This window comes from Microtus pennsylvanicus, chromosome 5, assembly GCF_037038515.1.
Source record: "Microtus pennsylvanicus isolate mMicPen1 chromosome 5, mMicPen1.hap1, whole genome shotgun sequence".
Classification (NCBI taxonomy): domain Eukaryota; kingdom Metazoa; phylum Chordata; class Mammalia; order Rodentia; family Cricetidae; genus Microtus; species Microtus pennsylvanicus.
This window is the reverse complement of record NC_134583.1, coordinates 74,312,508-74,339,336: the sequence shown is the minus strand read 5'-3', so window position 1 is coordinate 74,339,336 and position 26,829 is coordinate 74,312,508. Positions and strand designations below refer to the sequence as shown.

At 41.3% G+C, this 26,829-nt stretch overlaps 1 protein-coding gene across 1 annotated transcript in view; it reads right to left on the bottom strand.

The window, feature by feature from the left end:
* Abraxas2 (abraxas 2, BRISC complex subunit) overlaps positions 1–26,829 on the bottom strand; it is a 44,856-nt gene that overhangs the window by 17,007 nt on the left and 1,020 nt on the right. The window contains exons 2-6 of the mRNA XM_075972551.1: positions 22,064–22,154; positions 16,944–16,980; positions 14,239–14,305; positions 2,524–2,714; positions 824–943 (exon numbers count right to left, since the gene is read on the bottom strand). Coding sequence (XP_075828666.1) covers positions 824–943; positions 2,524–2,714; positions 14,239–14,305; positions 16,944–16,980; positions 22,064–22,154 — 506 coding nt within the window. The remainder of the gene's footprint in view (positions 1–823; positions 944–2,523; positions 2,715–14,238; positions 14,306–16,943; positions 16,981–22,063; positions 22,155–26,829) is intronic.

The following is a 26,829-nucleotide window of genomic DNA, read 5'->3' as shown; positions in this document are numbered from 1 at the left end:
TGAGTCACTATGTAGGAGCTGGGAATAGAACCCAGAGTCTCTGCAAGAGCAACAGGTGCTCTTAATTGCTGAGTCATCTCTCTCCAGCCTCCTACCAAGCTTTTTTGCATGATGAGACTACAAATTCAGGTCTCATGCTTGCACAGCAAATAATCAGCACTAAATTATCTCTCCAGTTGTTTAGATTTATTTTTATCTTTTTGAAACAGGGTCTCACTATGTAGGCCAGATTAGCCTGGAACTCAACAAACGCACACTGCCTCTGCTTCCTTGTGCTGGGATGAGAAATATGTGCTACCATGCCCTACAGAGCAGCCTTGTTTTGTTATGGGTTGTTTCAGGTTTGGGTTTTTTTTTTGGGTTGTTGTTTGTTTGTTTTGGAGGAAGGGTCTTACTCTGTAAGCTGGCCTTCAAACTTATGACTGACTCCTGCTTCAGCCTCTCCTGTGCTGGACTGCAGGTGTGAGCCACCATACTCAGCTTCAGGGATCATTTCTTCTTCTTCTTTGTTTTGTTTTTGGAGACAGGGCTTTTCTGTGTAGCCCTGGCTGTCCTGGAACTAGCTCTGTAGACCTGCCCCTGCCTCCTAAGTGCTGGGCTTAAAGGCATGCACCACCACCGCCTAGCTACAGGGATCATTTCAATAGTTTACTCAGAATGGATTCTGATATATGGTAGTGATAGTGGTGGTGGTCTAGAGAACTGTCTGTTTTCTTTAATTTCAATTAAAATAAACTTGATTGTACATTTCTCCTTACACTTTAAAAAATATTAACAAAGAAAATACTGTTGACAAAAGCACTCATTTTACCTTTCAACTTACCCATGCTCTTTAATAACTTTGGCATAACTTTGAGAAGTGTTTGGCACTGAAGACACTTTGTACTCTTGCTGGCTAGTATTGCCTAGATTGGGAATAGCAAGTGATATTCTTTGATTATACCTGTAGGGAGAATTGAGAAAAACAGCACTTAATTAAGTATACTTCTTTGTTTGTCTGAGGCAGGATCTCACTCTGTAGGCTAAGCTGGCTCCAAATGCACATTTGGCCTGCTTCAGCCTTCCACGTGCTGCGATTATACACATGTGCCACCATACTTGGCTCTACCGCTTTACTCCTAAATAAGTGTTGACCTCATGGGCTCAAACACTCTGCTCACCTCGGTACCTCATTGCTGGGTTTACAGGTATGTGTCATCATTCCCAGTTTTAAAAGTATTTGTTTAAGAATTGGGATTGACAAGTCCAGGTCGGATTCTTAACACCCACATGATGGCTCACTGTCATCTGTAACTCCAGCTCCAAGGGCTCCAACAGCAGCTTCTGGGCTCTGCCAGCATCAGGCACGTATGTGCATGTGTTATAAATATAGAAACACAAACAGGCAAAATACCCACATACATAAAATTAAAAAATATTTAAAGGACTGGGATTAAAGGCTGTGGATGTGGCTCAGCTGGCAGAGTACTTGTCAAGAGTGTCCAAAGTCCTGGCCTCAATACCCAGTACCACATAAACCAGGTGTGGTGGCACACATCTGTAATCTTGGCATTCCTTTCGAGGTGAAGGCGGGAGGATCAGAAGTTCAAGGTTATACTTGGGGTGAGTGCTAGGTCTGTCAGGGATCCACAGGGAGGTCCTGGAAATCCAGGAAGATCACCAGAAGTTAAAGGCTGACCTTGTTTACATAGCAAAGTGTTATCTGGACTACAGAACAAGACCCTGCCTCAAAAAACAAAACAACAATAACAAAAACAGAACAAAAGGATAAGGCTGACAGCAGGCTTCTGTGTCTCCAACACTGGTAAATTAACACATAGAGGGCTACAACCACCTAAGATGCATAGTCAGCAATCTTCCATTCCCTTAGAGCAGAAACTCGGCTGTAGTGGGTATGGCTCATATCTTGTATGCATGCCCATGGTTACTGAGAGATCCTAAGGAAACATCTAGCAGAAGATAAACAAAACCCTAGAAACAGCTCCCTAACAATAACTATTTTCACTGACAGTGACTACTGATGCTATTAGCACATTTCCAGAGCCAGAGCTTTCTGCAACTCACAAGCATAAAACATGGTCACATAATGTTGTTTTTTTCTCTTTATCAAGGCCACAATGCAAAACCCCCATCACCAATAATGGATCATTTTTACAATTTCTGTCTTTGAATTATGTGTTCTAAAGTTATGATTAGAGTCCAAAAGTAGCACAACTCTATTTTTGCATAATGGGCCATGAAGAAGCAAATGAAGTTTCTACCTGTAAGAATACAAACATGTCTAGATGATGCTTATTGATCCCCAAACTATTTTAATTCATTTAATTGGTAAGCAAGCCCCTGAGGATCCACTTGTTTCTGCCCACCAAGTGCTGGGTTACAGATGTAGGCTGCCATGCCCAACTTTTACACAGGTGCTAGGGAGCCAACTCAGGTCCCCATGCTTGGCTTGCTCTACCCACCGAGCCCTTTTCTGAGGCCCCACATCTTTTTTTTTGTACAGTGGTGGGAAGCTTTCTTTACCTGCGATTTGGTCTAAAAAGAACATATTCTAAAGCATGAGTAGAATTGTTGGCGGTAGAGATGAAGCTGAAGAGAAGGAAGACGAGGTCTGGCACACCGAGGATGCGGGTGAGCTGCTTGTGGATAACCTGCTCTCTGTAGGACATCTGTTGCTGGGTGTTTCGACGGAATCTGTACCACCCGATAACTTTCTGCAATAAGAACAGAAGAAAGGAAAGTATTAGAGCTTATTTATCCTGGGGAAAAAAAAAAGGCTGGGTGGTGGTGACGCATATCTTTAACCCCAGCAGTTGGGAGGCAGAGGCAGGTGGATCTTAGATGACGGCCAGGATTGTTACATGGAGATTCCCTGTCTTGGGGGAAAAGAAAGTTTATTTAATTCAGAATGCCTCCAAATGAACACCCATAAACAAATGTACATGATCATTTTATATTGACAAGTCCAGAACTAAAAACAACCACCAGTGAACAAATGAATGGATGAACTGGGTAATCTGTGGTATATTGGAATCATATGCAGTAATAAAAAGGAACAAATCACCATGGAGAAATCTCATAATAAGCATGTTCGATAAAAAAAAGCCAGATGCAAGGGTATGGCGTGTATATGCTAAAGGATTTTATTAGTATGAAAGTCTAGAAAGTGAATCTACAGTCACATACAGCATAGCTCTTACACTGTGTCATGACCCCAGATAGGGTCACATAACTAAAAGTGAGGTTAAAAAAAAAAACTGGAGGCTGTAGAGATGGCTCAGAGGGTAAGAGCATTGCCTGCTCTTCCAAAGGCCCTGAGTTCAATTCCCAGCAACCACATGGTGGCTCACAACCATCTGTAATGAGGTCTGGTGCCCTCTTCTGGCCTGCAGGCATACACGCAGAAAGAATATTGTATACTTAATAAATAAATAAAAATATTTTAAAAAACTGGCAACAGTAAAAAGTTTCTGAATGTAAAATGGCCAAAAATTAATTAAAAAACAAATATGTAAAGCTGGAAAGATGACTCAAACAGGCAAATGTGCTTGTCACCAAGGCTGATGACCTAAGTTTGATATACATGGTAGAAGAGAAAAAGTGACTCAAGCAGGTTACCCTCTGACCTCTACATCTGTGATATGGCACAAAATGACTGCACAATGAGTGTGTGCACACGCAGGCGCTCTCTCTCTCTCTCTCTCTCTCTCTCTCTCTCTCTCTCTCTCTCTCTCTCACATACACACACACACACACACACACACACACACGCACACGATGAATCTGAGATGTCTGTGGCATCACTCTCCAATGCTGCACTACAAGGTTTCATCACAGCCTGGCTTCTGAACATAGCACAGACACTGCACATCAGCACAGCACAGGCACTGCACATGTAACACAGCACAGGCACTGCGCACGTAACACAGCACAGGCACTGCACATGTAACACACAGCACAGACACTGCACATGTAACACAGCACAGACACTGCACATGCAGCACAGCACAGGCACTGCGCACGTAACACAGCACAGGCACTGCGCACGTAACACAGCACAGGCACTGCACATGTAACACACAGCACAGACACTGCACATGTAACACAGCACAGACACTGCACATGTAACACACAGCACAGACACTGTACATGCAGCACAGCACAGACACTGTACATGTAACACAGCACAGACACTGCACATGTAACACAGCACAGACACTGTACATGTAACACAGCACAGACACTGCACATGTAACACAGCACAGACACTGCACATGTAACACAGCACAGACACTGCACATGTAACACAGCACAGGCACTGCACATGTAACACAGCACAGACACTGTACATGTAACACAGCACAGACACTGCACATGTAACACAGCACAGACACTGTACATGTAACACAGCACAGACACTGCACATGTAACACAGCACAGGCACTGCACATGTAACACAGCACAGACACTGTACATGTAACACAGCACAGACACTGTACATGTAACACAGCACAGACACTGCACATGTAACACAGCACAGGCACTGCACATGTAACACAGCACAGACACTGTACATGTAACACAGCACAGGCACTGCACATGTAACACAGCACAGACACTGCACATGTAACACAGCACAGACACTGCACATGTAACACAGCACAGACACTGTACATGTAACACAGCACAGACACTGCACACGTAACACAGCACAGGCACTGCACATGTAACACCCAGCACAGACACTGTACATGCAGCACAGCACAGACACTGTACATGTAACACACAGCACAGACACTGTACATGTAACACAGCACAGACACTGCACATGTAACACAGCACAGACACTGCACATGTAACACAGCACAGACACTGCACATGTAACACAGCACAGACACTGCACATGTAACACAGCACAGACACTGCACATGTAACACAGCACAGACACTGTACATGCAGCACAGCACAGACACTGCAGATGTAACACAGCACAGACACTGTACATGCAGCACAGCACAGGCACTGCACATGTAACACACAGCACAGACACTGTACATGCAGCACAACAGGCCATGTCAGCGGATGCTGCCAGAAGCATCTCAGCTCTGATTGCAGACTGGCGTTTCCCATGATCTGAACAGACAAAGCTTTTAATACTCGTAGAAACATAATGGTTTAATTATGGAAAATAAAACCAACATTTTCTACTATCATCCCTCAGTGCCTAAATATCAAATTAGTGTATCTTTGAATTGAACTGTGTTAAAATGTTGTTTTTATAATTGCTGATTTGGACTTAATTTTTAAAAAAATCATTGAATGAATTTGGTTTGGATTAAAACAGAATTTTCAGCAATACTTGAAATATTATGTAAGGTTATTTTGCACATAGTCAAGTGCAAGCCTTAAAGATTATAAAATCTAAGTATTGATCAATTTGAAATATACTGACGATTCCTATGCCCCACAGTATCAAATGTCTAGCAAAGGTTTAATGCTTTATGTAAAATATAAGTAAGAACAACATCTCAATAGGAAGCAAGTTTGCTTTCACTTCATTGTCAATAAATGATAAAATTGTATGTACAACAATGAATCGTCTTAAAATCAATTTCTTTTCTCTTCTTTATTTGGGGGGGGGGGGAGAAGAGGTTGAAACAGAGCTTTTCTGTGTAGCTTTGGAGCCTGTCCTAGATCTATCTCTCTCTGTAGACCAGACCTGCCTCTGCTTCCCAAGTGCTAGGATTAAAGGTATGTGCCACCACCGCCTGGCCTAAAATCAATTTCTTTGTGATCTATTATCAGTAAATGCTTGATCTGTACACCTAAGGTCATGTAAATCAATTTTAAAAAAAGGGTTTGTGAGTGGAAAAATTCAAGAAGTCCTGACATAAGCAGTTCAGAGGCTGACAGACAGGAAAAGAAGGTGCGAGGAGGAGAGGGCTGGGAAGTGGAATCAAGGGAGATTTGCAGGTGGTGGGAATGTCCACTATCATGTTAAGGTGAGGGTGTCGAGCGTGTGCACAAGATCAAACTTAGGAAAGCACACATTAAGTGCATTTGTCACATACCCACTGTACAGTCTGGTTTAAAGGTTAGCATTACTAGTGCTGCGTACAGCACAGACAAGCTGGCTGGTGAGATAGACTTTCAGAATACGCCTCATAATGTGGTCCGCTGAACACACAAGAACATCTCTACACAAGAATCTCAGCTATTCAAATTACTGAGTGTGAAGAATCTTAGAAGTATGTTAAAATACAATACTTTTGAAAACTCTGAGAAGACCTGGGAGTACTGATTTACTGTCCCTAAATCTCAACAGTAACATGCCAGTAATTTGAAAACACGGAGAAATTTGTTTGTTTTTCACTTCATGTCATAATTCTACATTATACCACTGTTAATGAATAAACATATTTTGTTTCTTAATTAAAAAAGCATGTGTACACAACACACATATAGACACAGTCATACACATATTTGATGATTAAACACTTTTATCTTTCATTGGATCTGTTGTTTGTTATGTTTTACCATGTTCTTCTCTTAAAATATACTATTTGTAACACTTCCCTGAGAATTTCATACCCGTGTCAACTCCTCCCTCTAACTCCTCTCAGATCCACTGCTTGCTAACTGCTAGTTATTCTGTTCATTGATTTCCTCTATAGTATTAAGCAATCCTTAATTCAAAATCCATACCAAAAAAAAAAAGGTGATTTGACATCTGTTGGCAGTTTTAAGCGAATTTCTCTCACCATTCTAAGAAGCGGAGGTGAAGTTGCCAAATTCATACTGGCGATACCTACAGTTCTGTATTTTTGGGTTAGTAGATAGGCTACTTGGAAGCTCACTGAGAAACTAGGTCACCAGCACTAAAAAGCACAGTTTGGATGGCTGCATCTAGGCCAGGATGAAGAATCAGGGACCTCTATCCCTAAACCTTGTCTGTACCCTTTCATAGTTGAGTTTTCACAGACTTTCCTCTCATGCCTCAGTATCCACTGACATTTGGGCACACTGACCAACTTGCTCTAGTGTTCTCCTGGTCCTTACAATGCTACTGAAAAGCTGTTATGTCTGTTATTGTCTATTTCATAAAGGATGCTCTGATTTTAGAAGACTCAAAATCTTACCCACATGCTTGTCTTAACCTAAAACCTGAGGCCTACAAAACTTTGCAAGCACAGTATGTATTCTACTAGAATTGTACACTACTAGAGATTTTTACATGTATGTATGTATGTATGTATGTATGTATGTATGCATGTATATATATATGTGGGTGCATATGTGTACAAGTGCATGTGCACATATGTGCATATATATGATTATGTGTGATTATATATATGATTTTATATATATGACTATCTGAGAGTGAATCCATGTATCTTTCTATATTGAAGTGCAGTCTTTCACTGGACTAGAAACTCTAGCCTAACTAGCCAGCTTGCTCTGTAGAGTTTATCTCTACTTTCCAATTGGAATTACAGGTAGCTGCCACTCCCAACATACTTTGTGTGTGTGTGTTAAGATTTATTATTGTTTTTTAAAGATTTTCTATGTATCTGAGTGTTTGCCTGTAGGTATCTGTGCTTAACCATGTGTGTTACAGTACCTACAGAGGCCAGAAGAGGGCACTGGGTCATCTGGAACTGTAATTACAGACAGTTGTGAGCTACCATGGGAACAAAATCCAGGTCCTCTGGGAAGAGCAACCAAACAATGCTTTTAATTGTGGAGCTATTTTTCCAGTCCTTACTATTTTTTTATTTTTTGAGAAATGGTTTTTCTATGTAGTACTGGCTGTCCTGGAGCTTGCTCTGTAGATCAGACTTGCCTTACTATTTCTTTTTTAAGATTATTTATTTACTATGTATAAAATATTCTGTCCACATGTATGGCTACTTGCCAGAAGAGGGCACTAGATCTCATTATAGATGGTTGCAAGCTACCACATGGTTTCTGGGACTTGAACTCAGGACCTCTGGAAAAGCAGCCATCTTTTCAGCCTCTCCCTTACTATTTTTTAATGAGTATTTTGCCTGTGCAAAAATTTAAGTGTACCACAAGTGTGCAGTGCCAATGGAGACCAGAAGAGAAAGAGCATCAGATCCCAGAACTTGAACTACAAATTGAGAGCCATCATTGTGGATGCTAGAAACCAAACTTCAGTCCTCTACAAAAGAGGCAAGCACTCTAAACTGCTAAGCTATCTCCCCAGCATACCCAGCTTGTATGTGGGTTCTGGGAACCTGAACTCCTATCCTTATGCTTGCAAGGCACACACTTTATCCACTGAGCCTTCTCCCTTCCCAATATGAGAATATTAACATTGTAAGTGCTCCTTTGTAGATAGCACACTCTTCTGAGGCAAAGGTTTAATTTCATGCCTTTCCTGAGAGGGTGTGAACCCAAAAAGAATAAACTAAAAAGTCTTTACGAAGTTCCCTCAAGATGATTTTTCTGTGCATTTGAACTCTTCGCTCAAACTCTATCAAGCTACATAAAATATTGCTTTCTCCTGGGACTACTTCAGTAGGAGGGTGCTAGAATGTATGAGGTTCAAGTTTAACTTTACACTCAAAAAAAAAAAAGGAAAAGGCACCAAATTTGAGGACCTGAGCTTGATTCCTGGAACGCATATGATCGAGAGAACTGCTCTCACAAGTTGTCCTCTGACCTACACATGTGCTGTGGTACATGCATACGTATGTGGTGTAGGAGGTCCTTTTGTTCATGGGTTGCTTTCATTGGTTAATGAATAAAGAAACCGCCTTGGCCTTTTGATAGGGCAGAACTTAGGTAGGTGGGAAAAACAGACTGAATACTGGGAGGAAGAAAGCAAAGAGAGAGAGAGAGAAACACCATGGAGCTGCCAGAATCAGACATGCTGAATCTTTCCTGGTAAGCCACTGCCACATGGTGATACAGAGATTAATAGAAATGGGTTAAATCAAGATGTGAGAGTTAGCCAATAAGAGGCTAGAGCAAATGGACCAAGCAGTGTTTTAATTAATACAATTTCTGTGTGGTTATAGCAGGGCTAAGCTAGCTGGACGGCTGGGACAAACAAGCAGCCTCTCTCCTACAACATGTATGTATGTTTTGTGCATGCACACAACCATGCAAAAATAAATGTAATAAGACAAACATACAAAAACAAACCCACTGTTTTCACTTATGTAATTTAGAGACCTGTTACTGCTTGAAGACCTCCCATGTTTTTTTCTTAAAATATTTATTAAATTTTTTGATATGGGTGTTTTGCCTACATATGTGTTTGTGCATCATGTATGTATCTGGTATACTCAGAGGTCAATGGATTCCCTAGAACTGAAGTTATAAATGGTTGTGAACCATTATGTGTGTGCTAGGAATAGAATCCAGGTTTTCTACAAAAGTAGCCAGTGCTCTTGATTTCTGAGCCATCTCTCCAGTTCCTCCCCTATTCTTTTTAATGGCTGCTTCAAGTTCCATAGTATGATGTATGAATGTAATCAACTTGATCTAATCATTCCCTGCCAGTGACTTTTAAGAATGAAACAACAAATTTCCTTGTACATAGGATCATGACAATAGACTTTGGTATAAGCCTTTGTTCAATCATTAATCACTAGAGTCTTAACAAATTACTTGAGTAGCTTAAAGTGTCAAATGTGTGATCTGTCTCACGGGCTACAGCAGGAGTGTGTCAATACATGGCAAGGGCTTAGAACACAGCCTGGCAGGATTAAATAAATGTTCAATAATTCAGCTGTTAGTATAATTCTTTTCTTGGGTCACATTTCTTTTCTTCTTCTTCTTTTTGTTGTTTTTTTTTTGGGGGGGGGGTTCAAGACAGGGTTTCTCTGAGTAACAGCCCAAGCTGTTGTGGAACTCGCTCTTGTATACCCGGCTGGCCTCGAACACAGAGAGATCCACCTGCCTCTGCCTCCCAAGTGCTGTGATTAAAGGTGTGCGCCACCACTGCCCTGCCTTGGGTCATATTTCTAAAGGCAGGGCTGCATACTTAAAACTGTTACTATAAACACTCTTCTAGGTAGCTCAGCTGGTAAAAGCTTGTCTAGCATGCACCAAACTCTGGGTGAGCTCAGAATGATGTAAGTGAGGTGCTGTGGCTCATGCCTGCAATCCCAGCACTAGATTGACACAGGAAGATTACAAGTTCAAAGCTCATAAATAAAAAAAGAAGTTCAGTGTCATCTTTAGCTACACACCAAGTTCAAACCCTGCTTTGGACTATTGCACACCCTGTCTCAAAAAGCAAACAAACAAAATCTACCTGCCAAACTCCAGCATTAACTTTCATTCACCAACCTCTTCCTCCTCACTCCCACCATGTTGTCAGTGCTGTCTTCTAATTCTTGTGCCAGTGTGATGTGCCAAAATGGCATCTCATTATTTCAATGTGTGTTTTTGGTTGGGGTAGAATTCCTTTCATGTGTGTCTTGGCTATAATAGATTTCCTTTTACATCTTGCAACTTGCCTGTTCTTTTCTGTTTCCCTCCTTTCTTAAAAATAAAAAAATAGTGTGGAGGACTGGTGAAATGGCATAGTAGGCAAGGTGCTCACAGGGCAAGCCTTGAATCCCAAACCCTAGAACCCATATGTGGTGGTTTGAATGAGATGTCCCCCATAGATCTCATGCATTTGAACACTTAGTCCCTAGTTGTTGGTGCTCTTTGGGGAGGTTTAGTGGATATATGGCCTTGCTGAAGGAAGTGTATCACTGGGGGCTTTGAGGTTTCAAAAGTCACAAGCCACTCCTATCTGTTTCCTGTTTGAGTCTGAAATGTATTCTCAGCTGTTTCAGCCTCCATGCCTGCCTACTGCCATGATGTCCAGCCATCACAGACTCTGACCTCTGGAACAACAAGCCCTAAATAAGCCCTTCTGTAAGTTGGCTGTCCATGGTGTTTTGTGACAGCCATACAAAAGTAACTAATACATCACATAAAGGTGGAACGTGAAAACTGACTCCACAAAGTTGTCTTCTGAGCTCCACATCTCCTGACATACACATTATGCACACATAACCCAAAACACAAATACTAATAAAATTGCAAAGTTTTTAAATATATTGTGTACCTTTGTGTGTGCAAATGCATTTGTCCATGCATGCATGTGGAAGGCATACTTGTGTCTGGCTTTTATGTGGGCACTGAGGATCTAAACTCAGGCTCTCTTGCTTTTTGTTGTTTATCTATCTATCTATCTATCTATCTATCTATCTATCTATCTATCTATCTATCTATCTATTTCTTGGGACAGGGTCTCTCTGTAGCTTTGGAGCCTGTTCTGGAACTAGCTCTTGTAGACCAGGCTGGCCTCGAACTCAGAGAGATCCGCTTGATCCTGCCTCCTGAGTGCTGGGATTAAAGGCTTGTGCCACCGCTGCCCAGCAAGGCTCTCATGTTTATACACCAAGCCCTTTACCCATTGAGTCACCTATCCAGCCCCTCACTAACTACTTTTTTTTAATAAATATTTATTTATTTATGTGCATTGGTGATTTGCCATGGGTGTTGGGTCCCCTGGAACTAGAATTATAGACAGTTGTGAGCTCCCATGTGGGTGCTGGGAATCGAACTCGGGACCTCTGGAAGAGCAGTTGGTGCTCTTAACCGCTGAGCCATCTCTCCAGCCCTAACTACTTTTTTTTTAAGACTTAAAAAATTTTGTTTTATGCCGGGCGGTGGTGGCGCACACCTTTAATCCCAGCACTCAGGAGGCAGAGGCAGGCGGATCTCTGTGAGTTCGAGGCCAGCCTGGTCTACAAGAGCTAGTTCCAGGACAGGCACCAAAAACTACAGAGAAACCCTGTCTCGAAAATCAAAAAAAAAAAAAATTTGTTTTAAAGATTTCATTTATGTGAATGTATTTGTGTTTATGTAAGTGTAGGTGCTCACAGAGGCCAGAAGAAGGCATCAGATGCCTTGACCAAGTGATTGTGAACTGCTTGACATGGGTGCAGGAACTAAACTTGGGTTCTTCAGAAGAGCAGCAAGTGTTCCTAAATGCTGCACTGTCTCTCCAGCCCCCTATTTTATTTTAAATTATGTGTACATGTATATCACTGCATGTAGGTATATACTCATGAATACAATTGTCCTCGAAGGCCTGAAGATGGCACTGGATCCCCTGAAACTAAATTGGCTGTGCTGGTCAGTTTTATGTCAATTTGGAATAAGTTAGTCATTTTAGACAGGGGAACCTCGATTGAGAAAATGTCCCCACCAGATTAGCCTGTGGGCAAGCCTGTGTACATTTTCTTGATTTATGTGGAAGGGCCCAACTCAGTGCTACCCCTGGGCTGGTGGTTTTGAGTACTATAAAAAAACAAGAAACAAACAGGCTGAGCAAGCCATGAAGAGTAAGCCAAGAAGCAGCAGTCCTCCATGGCCTCTATATCAACTTCTGCCACTAGGTTGCTGATTTCTCTGGATAATGAACTACACGCTGTTAGATGAAATATATCCTTATTTTGGTCCTGGTATTTTCTCACACCAATAGAAACTCTAAGTAGTTGGCATGTAGGTGCTGGGAATGGAACTCAGGTCCTCTACAAGAGTAAATATGCTCACTGAGCCACATTTTCACCCCACCATTTATTTTTTAAAATCTGATGTATATGTCTGTGTGTGCCTTGTGTGTGCAGATGCCACTGAAGGCCAAAGAGAGCATCAGATACCCTGGGGCAGAAGCCACAGGCAGTTGTGAGTTGCCCAACATGGGTGCTGGGATCTGACTGTGGGACGCGTGGAAGAGCAGCACGTACTCTTGGCCTCTGAGCCATCTCTCTAGTCACTACATTTTTGGGGGTTTGGTGTGTGGATGTTGTTGTTTTGAGACAGGGTATCAAGTAACCCAGACTGGCCTTCAGTTTAAAATGTAGCCAATGATGACCTTCAACTCCTGATCCTATAATCTCTGCTTCTCAGGTCCTGGAAGTATAGGCATATGCAACCATGCCCAGCATGATTTACATTTTTCAGGATTATAGTCTTGAATATAATATAAATAATATCAGTATATCTTTATGAGGTTTCACCCTAAGCTGTCCCTTAAGAACAGCTGAGGAGCTATAGCAACTGAAGGCTGCTGAAGAAGTGGAAGTCATTTTTCTTTGGCTCCATGAAACACTGGTAGATTACTCATGTACATCTAGGCAGAATGAACTGGACTCAGTGAGTTAAAAAACCAAAGAGGAATCCCAGCGCTTGGGAGGCAGAGACAGGTGGATCTCTAAGTTAGAGACCAGCCTGGTCTATAGAGTAAGTTCCAGGACAGCCAGAATCACACAGGGAAACCTAGTCTCAAAGAACCAAAACCAAACCAAACCAAACAAACAAAAACAGGACATGATGAAAGGGACAAATGCTAGGGAGAGGTCTAAGTGGAATAGGGGAGGTTAGAGTTAGACATGATCAAGATACACACTACAAATGTATGAAATTGTTAGTTTAAAATATTTCTAAAACTAAAAAAATTCTACAAAATTACTTTTCAGATGATAAACTAAAAAGAATGAACCATCTAGAGTCATTTGGACTACTGTTAACTTTCTATATTAAAGTTTCTTTTTTCCCTCTGAGACAGGGTTCTCTGTGTCCTGGCTATCCTGAAACTCAGTCTGCAGACCAGACTTGCCTCAAGGCCACAAAGATCTGCTTGCCTCTGCCTCCTGAAAGCTAGCATCAAAAGTGTATGCCACCACTGCCTGGTTTAAAGCTAATTTTCTTGCTTCCAAATTTTCCTAAATGAGATCACATTATAAATACCCCCCTCCCGATACACTGTAATGTTTCAAATCTGTAATTTACCTGTAAAATCTACTTACAATGCTAGGCAGTGGTGGTGCACGCCTTTAATCCCAGCACTCGGGAGGCAGAGGGCAGGTGGATCTCTGTGAGTTAGATGCCAGTCTGGTCTACAAGAGCTAGTTCTAGGACAGGCACCAAAGCTATAGAGAAACCCTGTCTCAAAAAAAAAAAAACAAAAAACAAAAAACAAAACAACAACAACAACAACAAAAACCCCAAATGTACTTACAAGGTCAGAGGTGTAGCTCAATGGCAGAGCACTTGCCTAATGTGCCCAAAGTCCTGGGTCTGATTTCCAGCACCAAGAGAAAATACTTGATACATACTGGTTATCATGAGCTCTAACTGCTCTTCCTTTTGTGTGCTAAGGTATGCCTTCAAAACAGATCAAGCAATACATAAACATACCTTTCTCCGATCTTTAAGGATTCTGTCCAAACTCTCTTCATTCACTTTGCTTGCATAATCATAAAAACTGTTGTTTTAAAGAAGGAAAAAAATTAATTAAAATGCTATAGTACTGTGACATAGGCATAACCACAGGGCCCTACAGAACATCTAACCCTAATAGATGCAACTGCTCCTTCTCAAAGGTCCTAAACAGAAATCAGCTTAAGTGCTTTCTTGATAGGAAGCTACATTTTGTTAACAAATACTACTCAAGAAATTGCTACATTCAAAAGACATTCCTTTCATGTGTGGGAAGTAATCAAGTAATTACAAAAATGTGTGGTTTCAAATGGCTCCACTACTTGTTTCTACGTATCAATTACTTATGAAAAAAAGATAACAGTAACTCATTTTCTGAGAAATGAACATTTGTGGAATGTTTAACAGACCCTCCACTGGATGCTTTTTTATTACATGTTCTAGCCACAGCGCTGAGTATAAGTTCAGCCCAATTCAACCGGGTTTTCTGCTATTTTTGTAGGAAGAGACAGCAAAGCTAACCAACTGGTCCAAACTGCAGAGCTAGTGGGAACAGAACAACAGACCGGAAGCCAAGTCTGGCAAGCTTCAAACAATGTGCTCACCTCCAAAACAAACCAACGAGACCAGTCAGATGTACTGACACAAGGGTCCTTGTCCCTGGTTATGGTCTTAGAAATGCCATCCTCCTCCACCACATACCCAGGCCCCAAAGACAGGAAGGCTTCCAGGATACAGGGAAAGAACTGACTTGGAGATCAGGAGATGCCAGCTCCAGCCCAGCTGCACTTCTCACTTCAGGATCTGGGACAGACTACTTACCCTACCTGGTCTTCTTCCATTTTGCAAAGTAAGAAGCTTGGAGTACATAGGTGATTTCTAAGATTTCCTTCAGCTCTAAGTAGGAGTCAGTCCCTGTTCTGAATGTTCTGTACCGGCAATGCTTGTGGGATTACTCAGGAGGGAAAGACAGAGCATGTCCAGTGAGGCTCTGACAGTCAGGCCAGAACACATCCACAGCCAGACAGAGGTAATATATGGACCAAAACCTCATCATCTTTCCAGATGAACCCGCTGCTCACCTGGTGTCCCTACTCCTCTTTCAGTTAAATAGAAATGGAAAGAGTTGAGGTCCTTGGCTACTTTGTGGCTTCATGTGAATACAGCCACCATGCTTAATGTCATTCCTCTGAAATAACTGAGGAATAAGGGTGTGTGTAGGGTGAGGAGCGACAGAAGTCCCCAAGAGAGGCTGGGTACTTGTAGAGGGGTGAGTGTAAAGGCAGAAGGGGACAAACAATAGGAAGAACCAGGCAAAGTAACTAGAAGGGATGAAAGAAGTGTATGAATAGTAAGAACACCAAAGACAAGATGGGCATGGTGGCACGTATCTTTAATTCTAGTACTTGGGAGGCAGAGGCTGGGGGATCTCTGTGAGTTTGAAACCAATTTGGTCTACAGTTAGTTCTAAGTCAGCCAGGGCTACATAATGAGATCCTGTCTCAAATAACAATGAGTAATGTTTATGTGGACACACTGGAAGGAATGCACGCGCCTGGCTTTAGGGAGGGAAGGGGGAAGAAGCAGAGCCCGGAGAGCTTTCTGTTCTTTTTTTGTTTGTTTTTAGTTTTTTGAGACAGGGTTTCTCTGTGGCATTGGAGCCTGTCCTGGCACTACCTCTTGTAGACCAGGCTGGTCTCGAACTCACAGAGATCCGCCTGCCTCTGCCTCCCGAGTGCTGGGATTAAAGGCGTGCGCCACCACCGCCCGGAGAGCTTTCTGAAATACACATACCAGTCCTCAGGTGGAAGGGTATGGGTTAAGAAAAAAGAGACAGATGACTGGGGATGCACATCAGTGGTAGAGGGCTTGCTCAGCAGGACCCTCCATTCATCCAGTCACAATGACAGAGGCCTGGTGCTGGTCTGGGAGCATCTGCTTTTCCCTACAGATGTCACTCTCCTGCTTCTTTCCTTCAGAATGTCTCTATTACAGAACTGATGAATATTAACTTAAATACAAAAACGAAACTTACGGGTTTTTGTTGTTGTTTGAAAGATAAGCTCTCACTGTGTAGCCCTGGTTAGCTTTGAACTCACAGAAATCTACCTGCCTCTACCTTTCAAGTGCTGGAATTAAAGGCATGCACTACCACTAACTGGCTCTTTAAAATAAAAGCTGATCACTGAACATTTTTTTCCTCAAAATCAAATTTACATCTATATGTGATGTCTCTAAATAATTTTAGCTATACGTCATCTTTGATTAACTTTCTTTTCTAAGTAAAGAACTCTTGACAGGGATGCTGAGGGAGAGGAAAGCTCAATCTAAACCACTGATACAATGATTTGCCACGTCCCTGCTTCCCTTTTCCCACTCAAGCACAGTCCCTCAAACACAGTTATTATCCAATAAATATGATTTTGGAACCAGCTGTAGTAGTGCACTTGAGAAGGAAGATCATGAATGCGAGGCTAGCCTGGGATACACGGCAAGATCTTTTGTGAAGCAACAAACAACAACACATGTGCGCGCACTCACACACAAAACAAAACCAGAAAAAAGCTTTAAATAGATTCTGAATACCCTTAATTATACTTATAATCAACTACAGGCCTAAATTTACTAGTTTCAAACAACTTTTTCAATGAGGACCCAAAACTACAAAACCACATGTAGCTTACCTAAAAAGTTTTGAGCAGGGCTGATGGTTATGAATTTCTGTAATCAGACAAAGGGGGGAAAAATCAGTTAATCATGTAAGGCATAGGCAATTATAAAATAGCTTAGGATTTTTTTCAAACCCAAAATTTAGGATAACCAAGACCATTTTCTTCTTGTAAACAGTGCCATGTATATGCCATGAAGGCAGTTGACTGCTTCCCACTACGGCAAGAGACAGAGTCTCGGAACAAAGCAGACCGAGAGTGAGAGCTCCGCCTCCGCGTCTCTGTGTGATGAGTGCACATCTGACAGCTTTTATTCAGGAACACGAAGCTATTGTACAACTTACTCAATCTTACCTATTTAAACAAAGCATCACAGGAAAAAGTAGCCACTGACTGGAAGCATTTAATCAAACTGGATAAAAGCTGTGGGGACAGCTCTGGAAGAGAAGGGCCTCAACTTTCCTACCATTAATAACCCTCTAATCATGCCTGACACTTGGGCCAGGTGTTTGGAATGCTGAATGTCTATTAACTCTTTCAAAGCTGGTTGGTATTAAGGGAAACAGTCATTTATAAGATAGATCCTAACAGCTTCTAAAAAGATGCTGGGATTAAACAGAATGAACAATTTCTTCAGCCACATCAGGGGTCCACAAGCTGTTTTTTTAGGAGAGCATGAGACTAACTGACTATTCAATTCTATTTACCACATTCTCCTAGAGAGTGACTCATCACCTGCTGTTTAAAAAAAGACACAGCCTTAAGATTTTAGGCAATAGTTTTACCTCAATTAAAATAAAACCAAAGCCTTTGAGGCCACGCTATTCTCACTAGTTAAGGCTCCCGAAACACATGTATAAATGCAGAACTGTCACCAAAAAGAAGAGTTCATTCGCTTCACTATGACATCAATACACAATGCAAACAAGAAAACCTCATCTATAAAATTCCCTTCTTTTGGTGCTTAAAATGATACAGTACACTACCTTAAGTTATTTTAGACACTGTTAGTCACTGAGATCTGGAACATGGTTAGCAAAAATACTACTTAGGATTTAGGAAAAAGAAAACTTATCTTTTACTTTAAAGATAACACTATTTTGTTTACTGAAAGTCCTGGAGGAAATTCTGAAGTCTGAACAAGTAGTCCTCAAGCTAATTGTCCAGCAGTGTCCTTTTTAATCTACAAGTCAGATTAGAGCAGTGGCTCTCAACCTTCCTAATGTGCTGACCCTTTAAGACAGTTCTTTGCTGGGCAGTGGTGGTGCATGCCTTTAATCCCAGCACTCAGCAGAGACAGGTAGATCTCTGCGAGTTCAAGGTCAGCATGGCCTACAGAGGGAGCAACAGGACAGGCTCCAAAGCTACAAAGAAACTCTGTCTCGAAAAAAAAAAAAAAAAAAAACAAAAAACCAACAAAACAACAGTTCATCTATGGTGACCCTCAACCATAAAATTATTCTCATTGCTACTTAATAACCATACTTTTGCTGTTCTGACTCGCACTGTGGTTATCTGGTATGCAGGATATTGGATATGCAACCCCTATGAAAGGACTGTTTGAATCTCAAAGGAGTCGTCACCCACAGGTTGAGAACCACTGGATCAGCGGCATACAGACATGCTCTAGGCATGTAGTTCATGGTAGAAAGTTTGTCTACTACATGTGGAGGCCTGGGATTTCATACCCAATACTTAAACAAGTAGCTAGAATATATACTGGAAGTGCAACTCTTGCACTTACTTAACTGCATCTGGGAATTTAGATATTTTTAACAAAGCATTTTTGTGTTTGCAACCATCATGGTATGCGTGTGGAGGTCAGAGAACAATTTAGTATTTCCTATCACTACATGGGTCCAATAGCTCAATCTCAAGATATTATGTTAGGAAGTGCCTTTTCCTACTGAGTTATTTCACTGGCCTTGCATCTATCAATTTAAACTTTATTTACTACATGTATTTTGAGAACCTAGGTGCAAATAATAAATAACTACATACAAAGACACTTTATGAAGTAAAATTCTACTACTCAGAATTTTAATATGCATTTGTGTCTGTGTGTGCACCTGTGTGTGCCATGACATAGGTGTGGAGGTCAAAGGACAACTTTCAGGAGCTGGTTCTCTCCTTCTATCACGTGGATTCCAAGGCTCAAACTCAGGTTGTTGGGCTTAACAGCAAGTCCTTTTACTCAGTGAGCCACCCTGACAGCTTTTAGAATTTTAGAGAGTTAAGCAAAATGAAACCCAAACTTCGAAATGAAAGGCACTGCACAAAACATGCTTTGCATTGCAGGGAGGAGCTGTGTGAATGCTATTATAGTTTTTATTCTTGCAGATGAATCGCCTGTTCTCCCTCAAGTCTAACTCCACCTCGACTCTCACTCTTGCCCCAACTCTCTGTACTGAAGGCCATTAGAACAGACTTTAAGTTGATGATTTGGTCCCAATGTGACAACTCATCCTGCACTCAGCTGCACTTTGAATCCAGTGTTTCAGTTACACAGAAACAGGGCAGATTCTCTGATGCTTTAGACAGCCTTTATTCAGTGCTCCCCTCTAACCCTATGTTTCTTCCTTCGTGATGTCTGGTTTTCCTCTACCAGTTTGTCCCTTGACTCAGACACTTACAGGGTTTTGTTTCTTTTTTTATAGCTTTTTCTTGTGCTGTGTGGTATTTCTCTGTTTGTCATATCCTTCCCACGATTTCTCTACCTACCTTAGGCCTCCATCATACCAAGTCTTCAATAGTGTTAGCAAGATGGTTCAGTGGGTAAAGGTGCTTCACCATGTAAGCCTGACAATCTAAGTATGATCCCTGGAACCCATGTAAAGGAGGCAGAGAAGTGACTCCACAAAGTTGACCTCTGCCTTGGCATGCCTCCTCCATCATGCAAACACAATTTTATTAAAAGGGTCTAGAGAGAAGACCCAATGGTTAAGAGCATGAGCTGCTCTCATAGAGGACCCTAGTTCAGATCCCAGCACCCACATCAGACAGCTCACAACTACCTGTACCTCTAGCTCCAGGGGAAGCTGATGTAGGCACCTGCAATTATATGCACATACTCATACACATAATTTATAAAGAGAAAAAGAGAGAGAGCCCTTTAACACATTTGCTATATAAATAAATGAAGCATCCCTTGCTCTATTTAGTTTATCAAGACTGCCATTTGGTGATGTGTCTAAGGTATTCCTAAAAAGACTATGCTACTTATCAAAAAGAAACTGATTAAAAGGGAAGGGCTATATCCATAAACCCTCCTTCCTCTTTCTCAGCAATCTTCCCCAGAGAGACTGTTGAGTGTATCCTTTGGACTCCCGTGTAGGTCTAGCAAGCGTCTTAAGAGCATGTGGAACTGTCTTTGCCAAACCCCTCTAGGGGTGAAACAAGCAGTGGGGACAGACTGATCTACAGGTTTTAGGTTTACTGTGGTCTTGGACAGACTATCAAGTAGTCACATACCAATTCAGTAAAAGTCAGACTGGTTGCTAAGTAAGAAATAGCTTTAGAAAAGACCCATGTTTTCAGCTGTGCACTGTAAGTGACAAAACATTGTTGTGAAATAATCTTTGTACAATGTAAAGATGTGTTACTCTGATTGGCTTAATAGAAAAATGAATGGCCAATAGCTACGCAGGATTTGGGAGCAGTGAGGATGCTGGGAAGAAGAAAGAGTTGCCAGCAGATGCAGAGGGAACAGACATACAGGAGAAAAGGTAAAAGCCACAAGTCACGTGGCAACACGTAGATGAATAGAAATGGGTTAATTTAAGTTATAAGAGCTCATTAGAAACAAGCCTAAGCTATTGGCCGAACCTAGAAGTCCTAGAACTAGCTCTATAGACCAGGTTGGTCTCGAACTCACAGAGATCTGCCTGCCTCTGCCTCCCAAGTGCTGAGATTAAAGGTGTGCACCACCACTGCCTGGCTTATTTCTATTTTTTAAAAAAGATTTACTTAAGGAACTGGAGTGCTTCCTTGGCAGTTAAGAGCATGGTTGCTTTTCCAGGGCCTGGGTTCAATTCCCAGCACCCACATGGCAGCTTGCAACCATCTATAACTTTAGTTCTAGGGGATCCAACACTTTCTTCTGGTCTCTGGGGACACTAGGCATACATGTGGTTCACAGACATACTTTCAGGAAAGCCACCCATACACATAAAAACTAAAAATAAATAAATAAAAACAAAATTTAAAAGATTTACTTAAGGTCAGGTATAGTGGTGCAGGCCTTTAATTCCAGTGTTCGGGAAGCAGAAGTAGTCAGATCTCTCAAGGCCAGCCTAGTCTACAGAGCGAGTTCTAGAATAATCAAAGCTATACAGAGAAATTGTCTCAAAAAATTGTTTTTATGTATATCTGTGTGTATAAGTACACTTGAGTACAGGTGCCTGTGGAGGCCAGAAGAGGACATCAGATCCCATGGAGCTGCAGTTGCAGGCAGTTGCAAGCCACTTGACATAGGCACTAGAAGAGCAACAAGTTCTCTACTCTTTATTTTTGTGGGTGGGATAGTTATCTTATAGCTTTCATGTGGAAATCAGAAGACAATCTGTGGAAATCAATTCTCTCCTTCTACCATGTGGGTCCTGTGAATTGAACTTGGGTTATCTATTGAGTTGTTTCACAAGACATTTTATCATTAATCATAAAATTAGTGGATCTAATTTTAGTTTCTATGCATATTCTCTGCCATGTGGGTGCTGGGAACTGAACCCAGGTCCGCTGGAAGAGCAGCCAGTGCTCTTAACTGTTGACTCATCTCTCCAGCCCCCTGTGTATCCTTTCAATGTTTTATTTACTTATTTAACCTTGAGATAAGGGCTCAAATTACCCAGGCTGGTTTCCAACTGGCTAGGTAGCAAGGCTCCTAAACCTCCTGCCTCTACCTCCAGAGTTAGGCTTGATTCTAGAGGACCTGGGTTTGATTCCCAGGACCCACATTTACATTGTCTGTAACTCCAATTCCAAGGTAACAGAAGCCTTTCGCTGGCCTCTACATCTTCAGGTTTCCAAGGGCACCAGGCACACACACAATACACAAACATGGGTACAGGCAAAATGCCCAAACATTTAAAATAAAAATTATATAAAAAAGATATTTCTAAGGACAATGACAGGCTTACCAATTACTTGCAGAAACTCTGTATTGCTGATCTGTGAGTCACTGATGCTGAACGTCTCCTCTTGTCTTACCTCGCCCAGCAAAAACCCTTCCTAAAACAACAGGAGAAAATAACTGGTTAAACTTAAAGATAATTTTTACTAAAATTAAAAGGAAATGAGGACTACTATTTTATATCAATTTTAGCAATAATCCAAATAAGGTATGTAGCATGTGAAGTGTTGTTTTATAAACCAGCGACACAACCACAGCAAGCTTGGACGCCTGTTAATTGGATTGTATGGAAGAAAATGTTCCCAAATGACATATCATTGTAAACCAATAAGCATTTCTTGTTTTTAGATGAGTTCATTACTTATCCTAGTCAGTCCCATAGCATGCTAGACACTCTCAGGAAGCAAAAATATGCCACAGTTGTTTTCTTGAAACTTTATATAACTTACTTTATTGGTTTAAAAAATACCACTAATGATGAAAAAATAAAAACAATGACAGGATAGAGTTGGCATGAGAAATCAGGATTTCACACAACACACTCGCTCCCATCTAATAAACGCAGAACTTTATTTACACCTGTGAAGAACATCTATCAACACAGTCAACATGGAATTCCTTTGCAAATTACCAGTTTGAGCACTTGCTGCTATGCTCAGTATAAACATGGCTGGTAAGAATATACCCTATAAGTCAAAATAACCCTCCTGCAGAGAGGATGAATTGCAGAGAGATTACATTGTCTTGTAATCTCTCTCCTGGATAACCCAGGGCTCACTACTTCCCCTTGCTCAAATGGCACCTCAGCTAGGAAGCTTTGCCCGACTAACATGGGAAATCACATCTGCCAGGCACTCTGTCCCTTGTACCCGACCTTCATTGTCTTCTCATTATCTACTTGTTATAGACTTACAGACATAAGCAACGCCCACTCTGGTTAAAATGTAAGCTAAGGAGCAAGCATCTGTGCTTGTTTACTGTTAGATCACTACACTTATGTCATGCCCAACCTTAGAGTTCACCAAATACCAATTGCGTAAATTTAGCTGCAACAAGACCTTGTTCTACATAATCCTTCATTCTATGCTGATCCACCATACCAGCCACAGAAGCTCCCCAATTTAAAAACATTTTCAGTTGCAAATGCACATCTATGGGTGAAAGGAGCAAGACAGATGCTTTGGGGCCTCACTTTTGTATTTGACTTGGGGAAGTGCCTGCTATGAGAACTTGCTGGGAGATGTGAGGCCCTGAGTTCAACCCAGAGCACTGCCAGCAACCCCAAAAGAGATGAAGAAGTGTCTCAAATTTCCCAAATACAACACTCAGGGCATTCTTTAAATGCTGTGGAACAATCTTTGTACACTGTAAATATGTATTGTTCTCATTGTTAGTAAAGCTGATTGGCTGATGGCTAGGCAGAATTTTTGGGGTAGAGAAAATGCTACAAAGGAAGAGGACAGAGTCAGAGGAGACATCAGCCAGACAGAAAGGAAACAGACCATGCAGGAGGTAAAAGCCATGAGCCCCAGGGCAGCAAATAGATTAACAGAAATGGGTGAGTTTAAGTTGTATGAGCTGGTTAGTAATAAGCCTGAGCTACTGGCTGAGCATTTATAACTAATAATAAGTTTCTGAGTGGTTATTTGGGAAGTGCTGGCAGAACAGAGCTGATCGAAAAACTCCACCTACATTTAACTCTAACTAATGTACAGGTTTCATTTACAAAAACAAATCTTGGGTTGGGAATGCATGTGGCTCAGTAGTAGAATACTAAGGTTCAATACCCACACTGCAGAGAAAAAGACAGAAGAATCCCCTCATGCTCAAACAGCTGTCTATGACTACTAGCTTGAGAAACACCAACTAACTGGTTATGGTGGTCCAAGCCAGTAGGCTATGTTGAAGAGGTTGATGTAGGAGGATTATGAGAAACACTAATAAACCTGTCTTATCAATTCTGAGTTTCATTACAAGGTATGTACCACTATGCCTGGCTGCAAACAAGCTTTTAATATATCTTAAATGTTACATAAAATTATTTACCTGAAATCCAAATTAAACTATGTTCTGTATTTCCCTATTAGCCATAATAGTCCTCCAGCATGAGAAACAATGCTAAAACTCATATGAACCTGGGCATGGTTGCACACACTTTTAATTCCAGCACTGGTGAGGCAAAGGCAGGTGGCTCTCTGAGTTCTAGGTCAGTCTGGTCTACTTAAGGAGTTCTAGGACAGCCAATGCCACATAGAGAGACCCAAAAACAAACAAAAAACTCACATGACATTAACATTCTATAGTTAACTAGGACTGTTTATTTATCACTGGTCTGGATTATCTAAGTCACTATTACATCAACATTTCTCAACCTGTGGGTCATGACCCCTTCAGGTCAAATGACCCTTTCACAAGGGTTTCATATCAGATATCCTGCATATCAGATATTTACATTATGATTCATAATGGCAGAAAATCATAGTTATAAAGTAGCAATGAAAATAATTTTATGGTTGGGGGGGGTCACCACAAATAGGAGGAACTGTATTAAAGGGTTGTGACATTAGGAAGGGTGAGAACCACTGCATTACATTATAGCAGGAAAAGGCAAACCACAGGCCCACTCTGTTGATACATGGCCTGCAAGCTAAGAATGGTTTCTACATGTTCAAATGGTTGCAAAAATTAAAACAGATGTTCCATGAACTGTTAGAATCATCAGCCACTCAAGTTTCAGTGCTATAAATAAGCTCTTATTAGAACACAGTCACCTCATTTGTTCACGGTCTGCACTTCGTCTCCCCTTACAACAGCAGAATTGAAGAGTTGCTAAACAGACCATGTGGTTCCAAAACTTTTTAAACAGAGAGAAAGTATTATCCTTTATTTTCTGATCCTTTTCAGAAAATGTCCACTTTCTTCCACGAGTCAACAACCCACTTAACAAAAACTCAACATCAGGCATAAGAAACTCTTTTGAGTTGTTGGTCAGACTTCCAAGACTGCAGTCTATTGCTATTGCCCTTGGTCGCCCCCAAGAGGTGGAAGAAGTTCCTGTTGTTGAAGACACACCTTACACTTAAGAAACTGAGCTCAGAGGCCCTGAGCTGGGACAGACCTGAACACTCCCACCCCCATGCCCTGAGGACTAGCTTTCAGGGCACCAGAAGATACCATGCAAGCTTCGAAAGGAAGGAGGCAACCAACAGTCCTACCCAGCTGTAACACATCAGCGATCAGAATGTCCCAATAACCCTGTGGGTGCATTAGTGACACACATACCTCAACAGTAACCAACAGCTCTCTAGTTGGACTTAATTAAGATCTACGAAAAATGGAAAGCCATGCCTGGTACCATACAACTACTCAGTGCTAGTGCAGTCATGGATCTTGGAGAAGCTACAACCACTTAACTACACCAGCATGATCCCTAACAATAATCTAAATGTCTGTCCCTAACTCACAGAGAAGTAGTCCTCACCCCATGAAGGAAACACCTCTTTGCAACAGACGCACACTCATTAGAGAAAACTACATCGACCCTGGAGCCCAGTTCCAGTCTATTCCCACACCCAAGGCTCAGAACATTGTGGAAAGCGGGCAAAAAGACTAAGCAAAAGAGGATCATGGAGTTTGCTGTGAGAGTGTTAGAAGCTAAGCCCACAAAGTCTCACAAACATGATTGGCTAAACATGAGCTGAACAAAGATGACACCAATAGACAGACCAAAGTGCGAGAGTGGAAGCCCAGAAGGCCTCAGCCCTACACAAAGAACTACAGGTCACTAAGGAATGATGAGAGGGGGTGAAACAGTGTTCCCTAGGGAAAAGCACACCAATTGGCTATTCAAAACAAATGGTCAGCTTGAAAAAACATGTATGAGTAACATTATACAGACTGAGCAGGTTATATTTAGGAATAGATATGCATACATATATAAAAAATAAGCATGTAATAATGATTAATTTAAAAAAGAGACCATTGGAGGGTTTGGAGGAAAGAAAAGAAATGATGTACTTATATTAAAATCTCAAAAAAGGAAAAAAATTTTAATTGTTTGCTAACCTTAGCACTATAGAATAATTTTGGCTTTCAACTAATTTTTGTAGACCAAACAAATGTGTAGAACAAACTCTTGGCTCTTCAACTTTAAAAATGGCATTACTTTTAAGCATTCCACACTCATAACTGTGGTAAGGTTAATAGAAACTAGTATAATTGCATAAAACACAATGCTAACTATGTACTTTATATAAAATTTCTAGCCTTATGCTTGGTATGAAATAAATATTAAGAAGATCACAATTAAATGACAAGTAATCTAAAGCTGGGTATAATGGCATACCCCTAAAATTCCAGCACTAGGAGGCTGGAGATAGGGTCAGGAGTTCAAGGCCAGCCTTGACCACGTGACATTACCTCAAAACAGAAAAAAAAAAGAATAACAATTGCAAACAGGACCACAGCAGTTTCTAGAAATACTGTTGAAGCTTCTTATCCTTACAATAATCTTGCCTTATACATAGACTAAGATATTCCTAGGCACTCCATAAAAGAGCAGAGTAAAGTAGCACCCCTGAACTCCCAACTGTAGTCCGTGGATACTAGGGAGATCACAACCACTTACGTTACTAAGTGGCTGGCTGAAATATCAAACAAAGACTACCACTGTTCAGAGCTGTCACTGAAAAAAAGAAAGAAACTATGCTGAATATATTCCTATCAGTAATCTCTACCATCAATACTACAGAACTGAAAAGACGAGGGAATTCA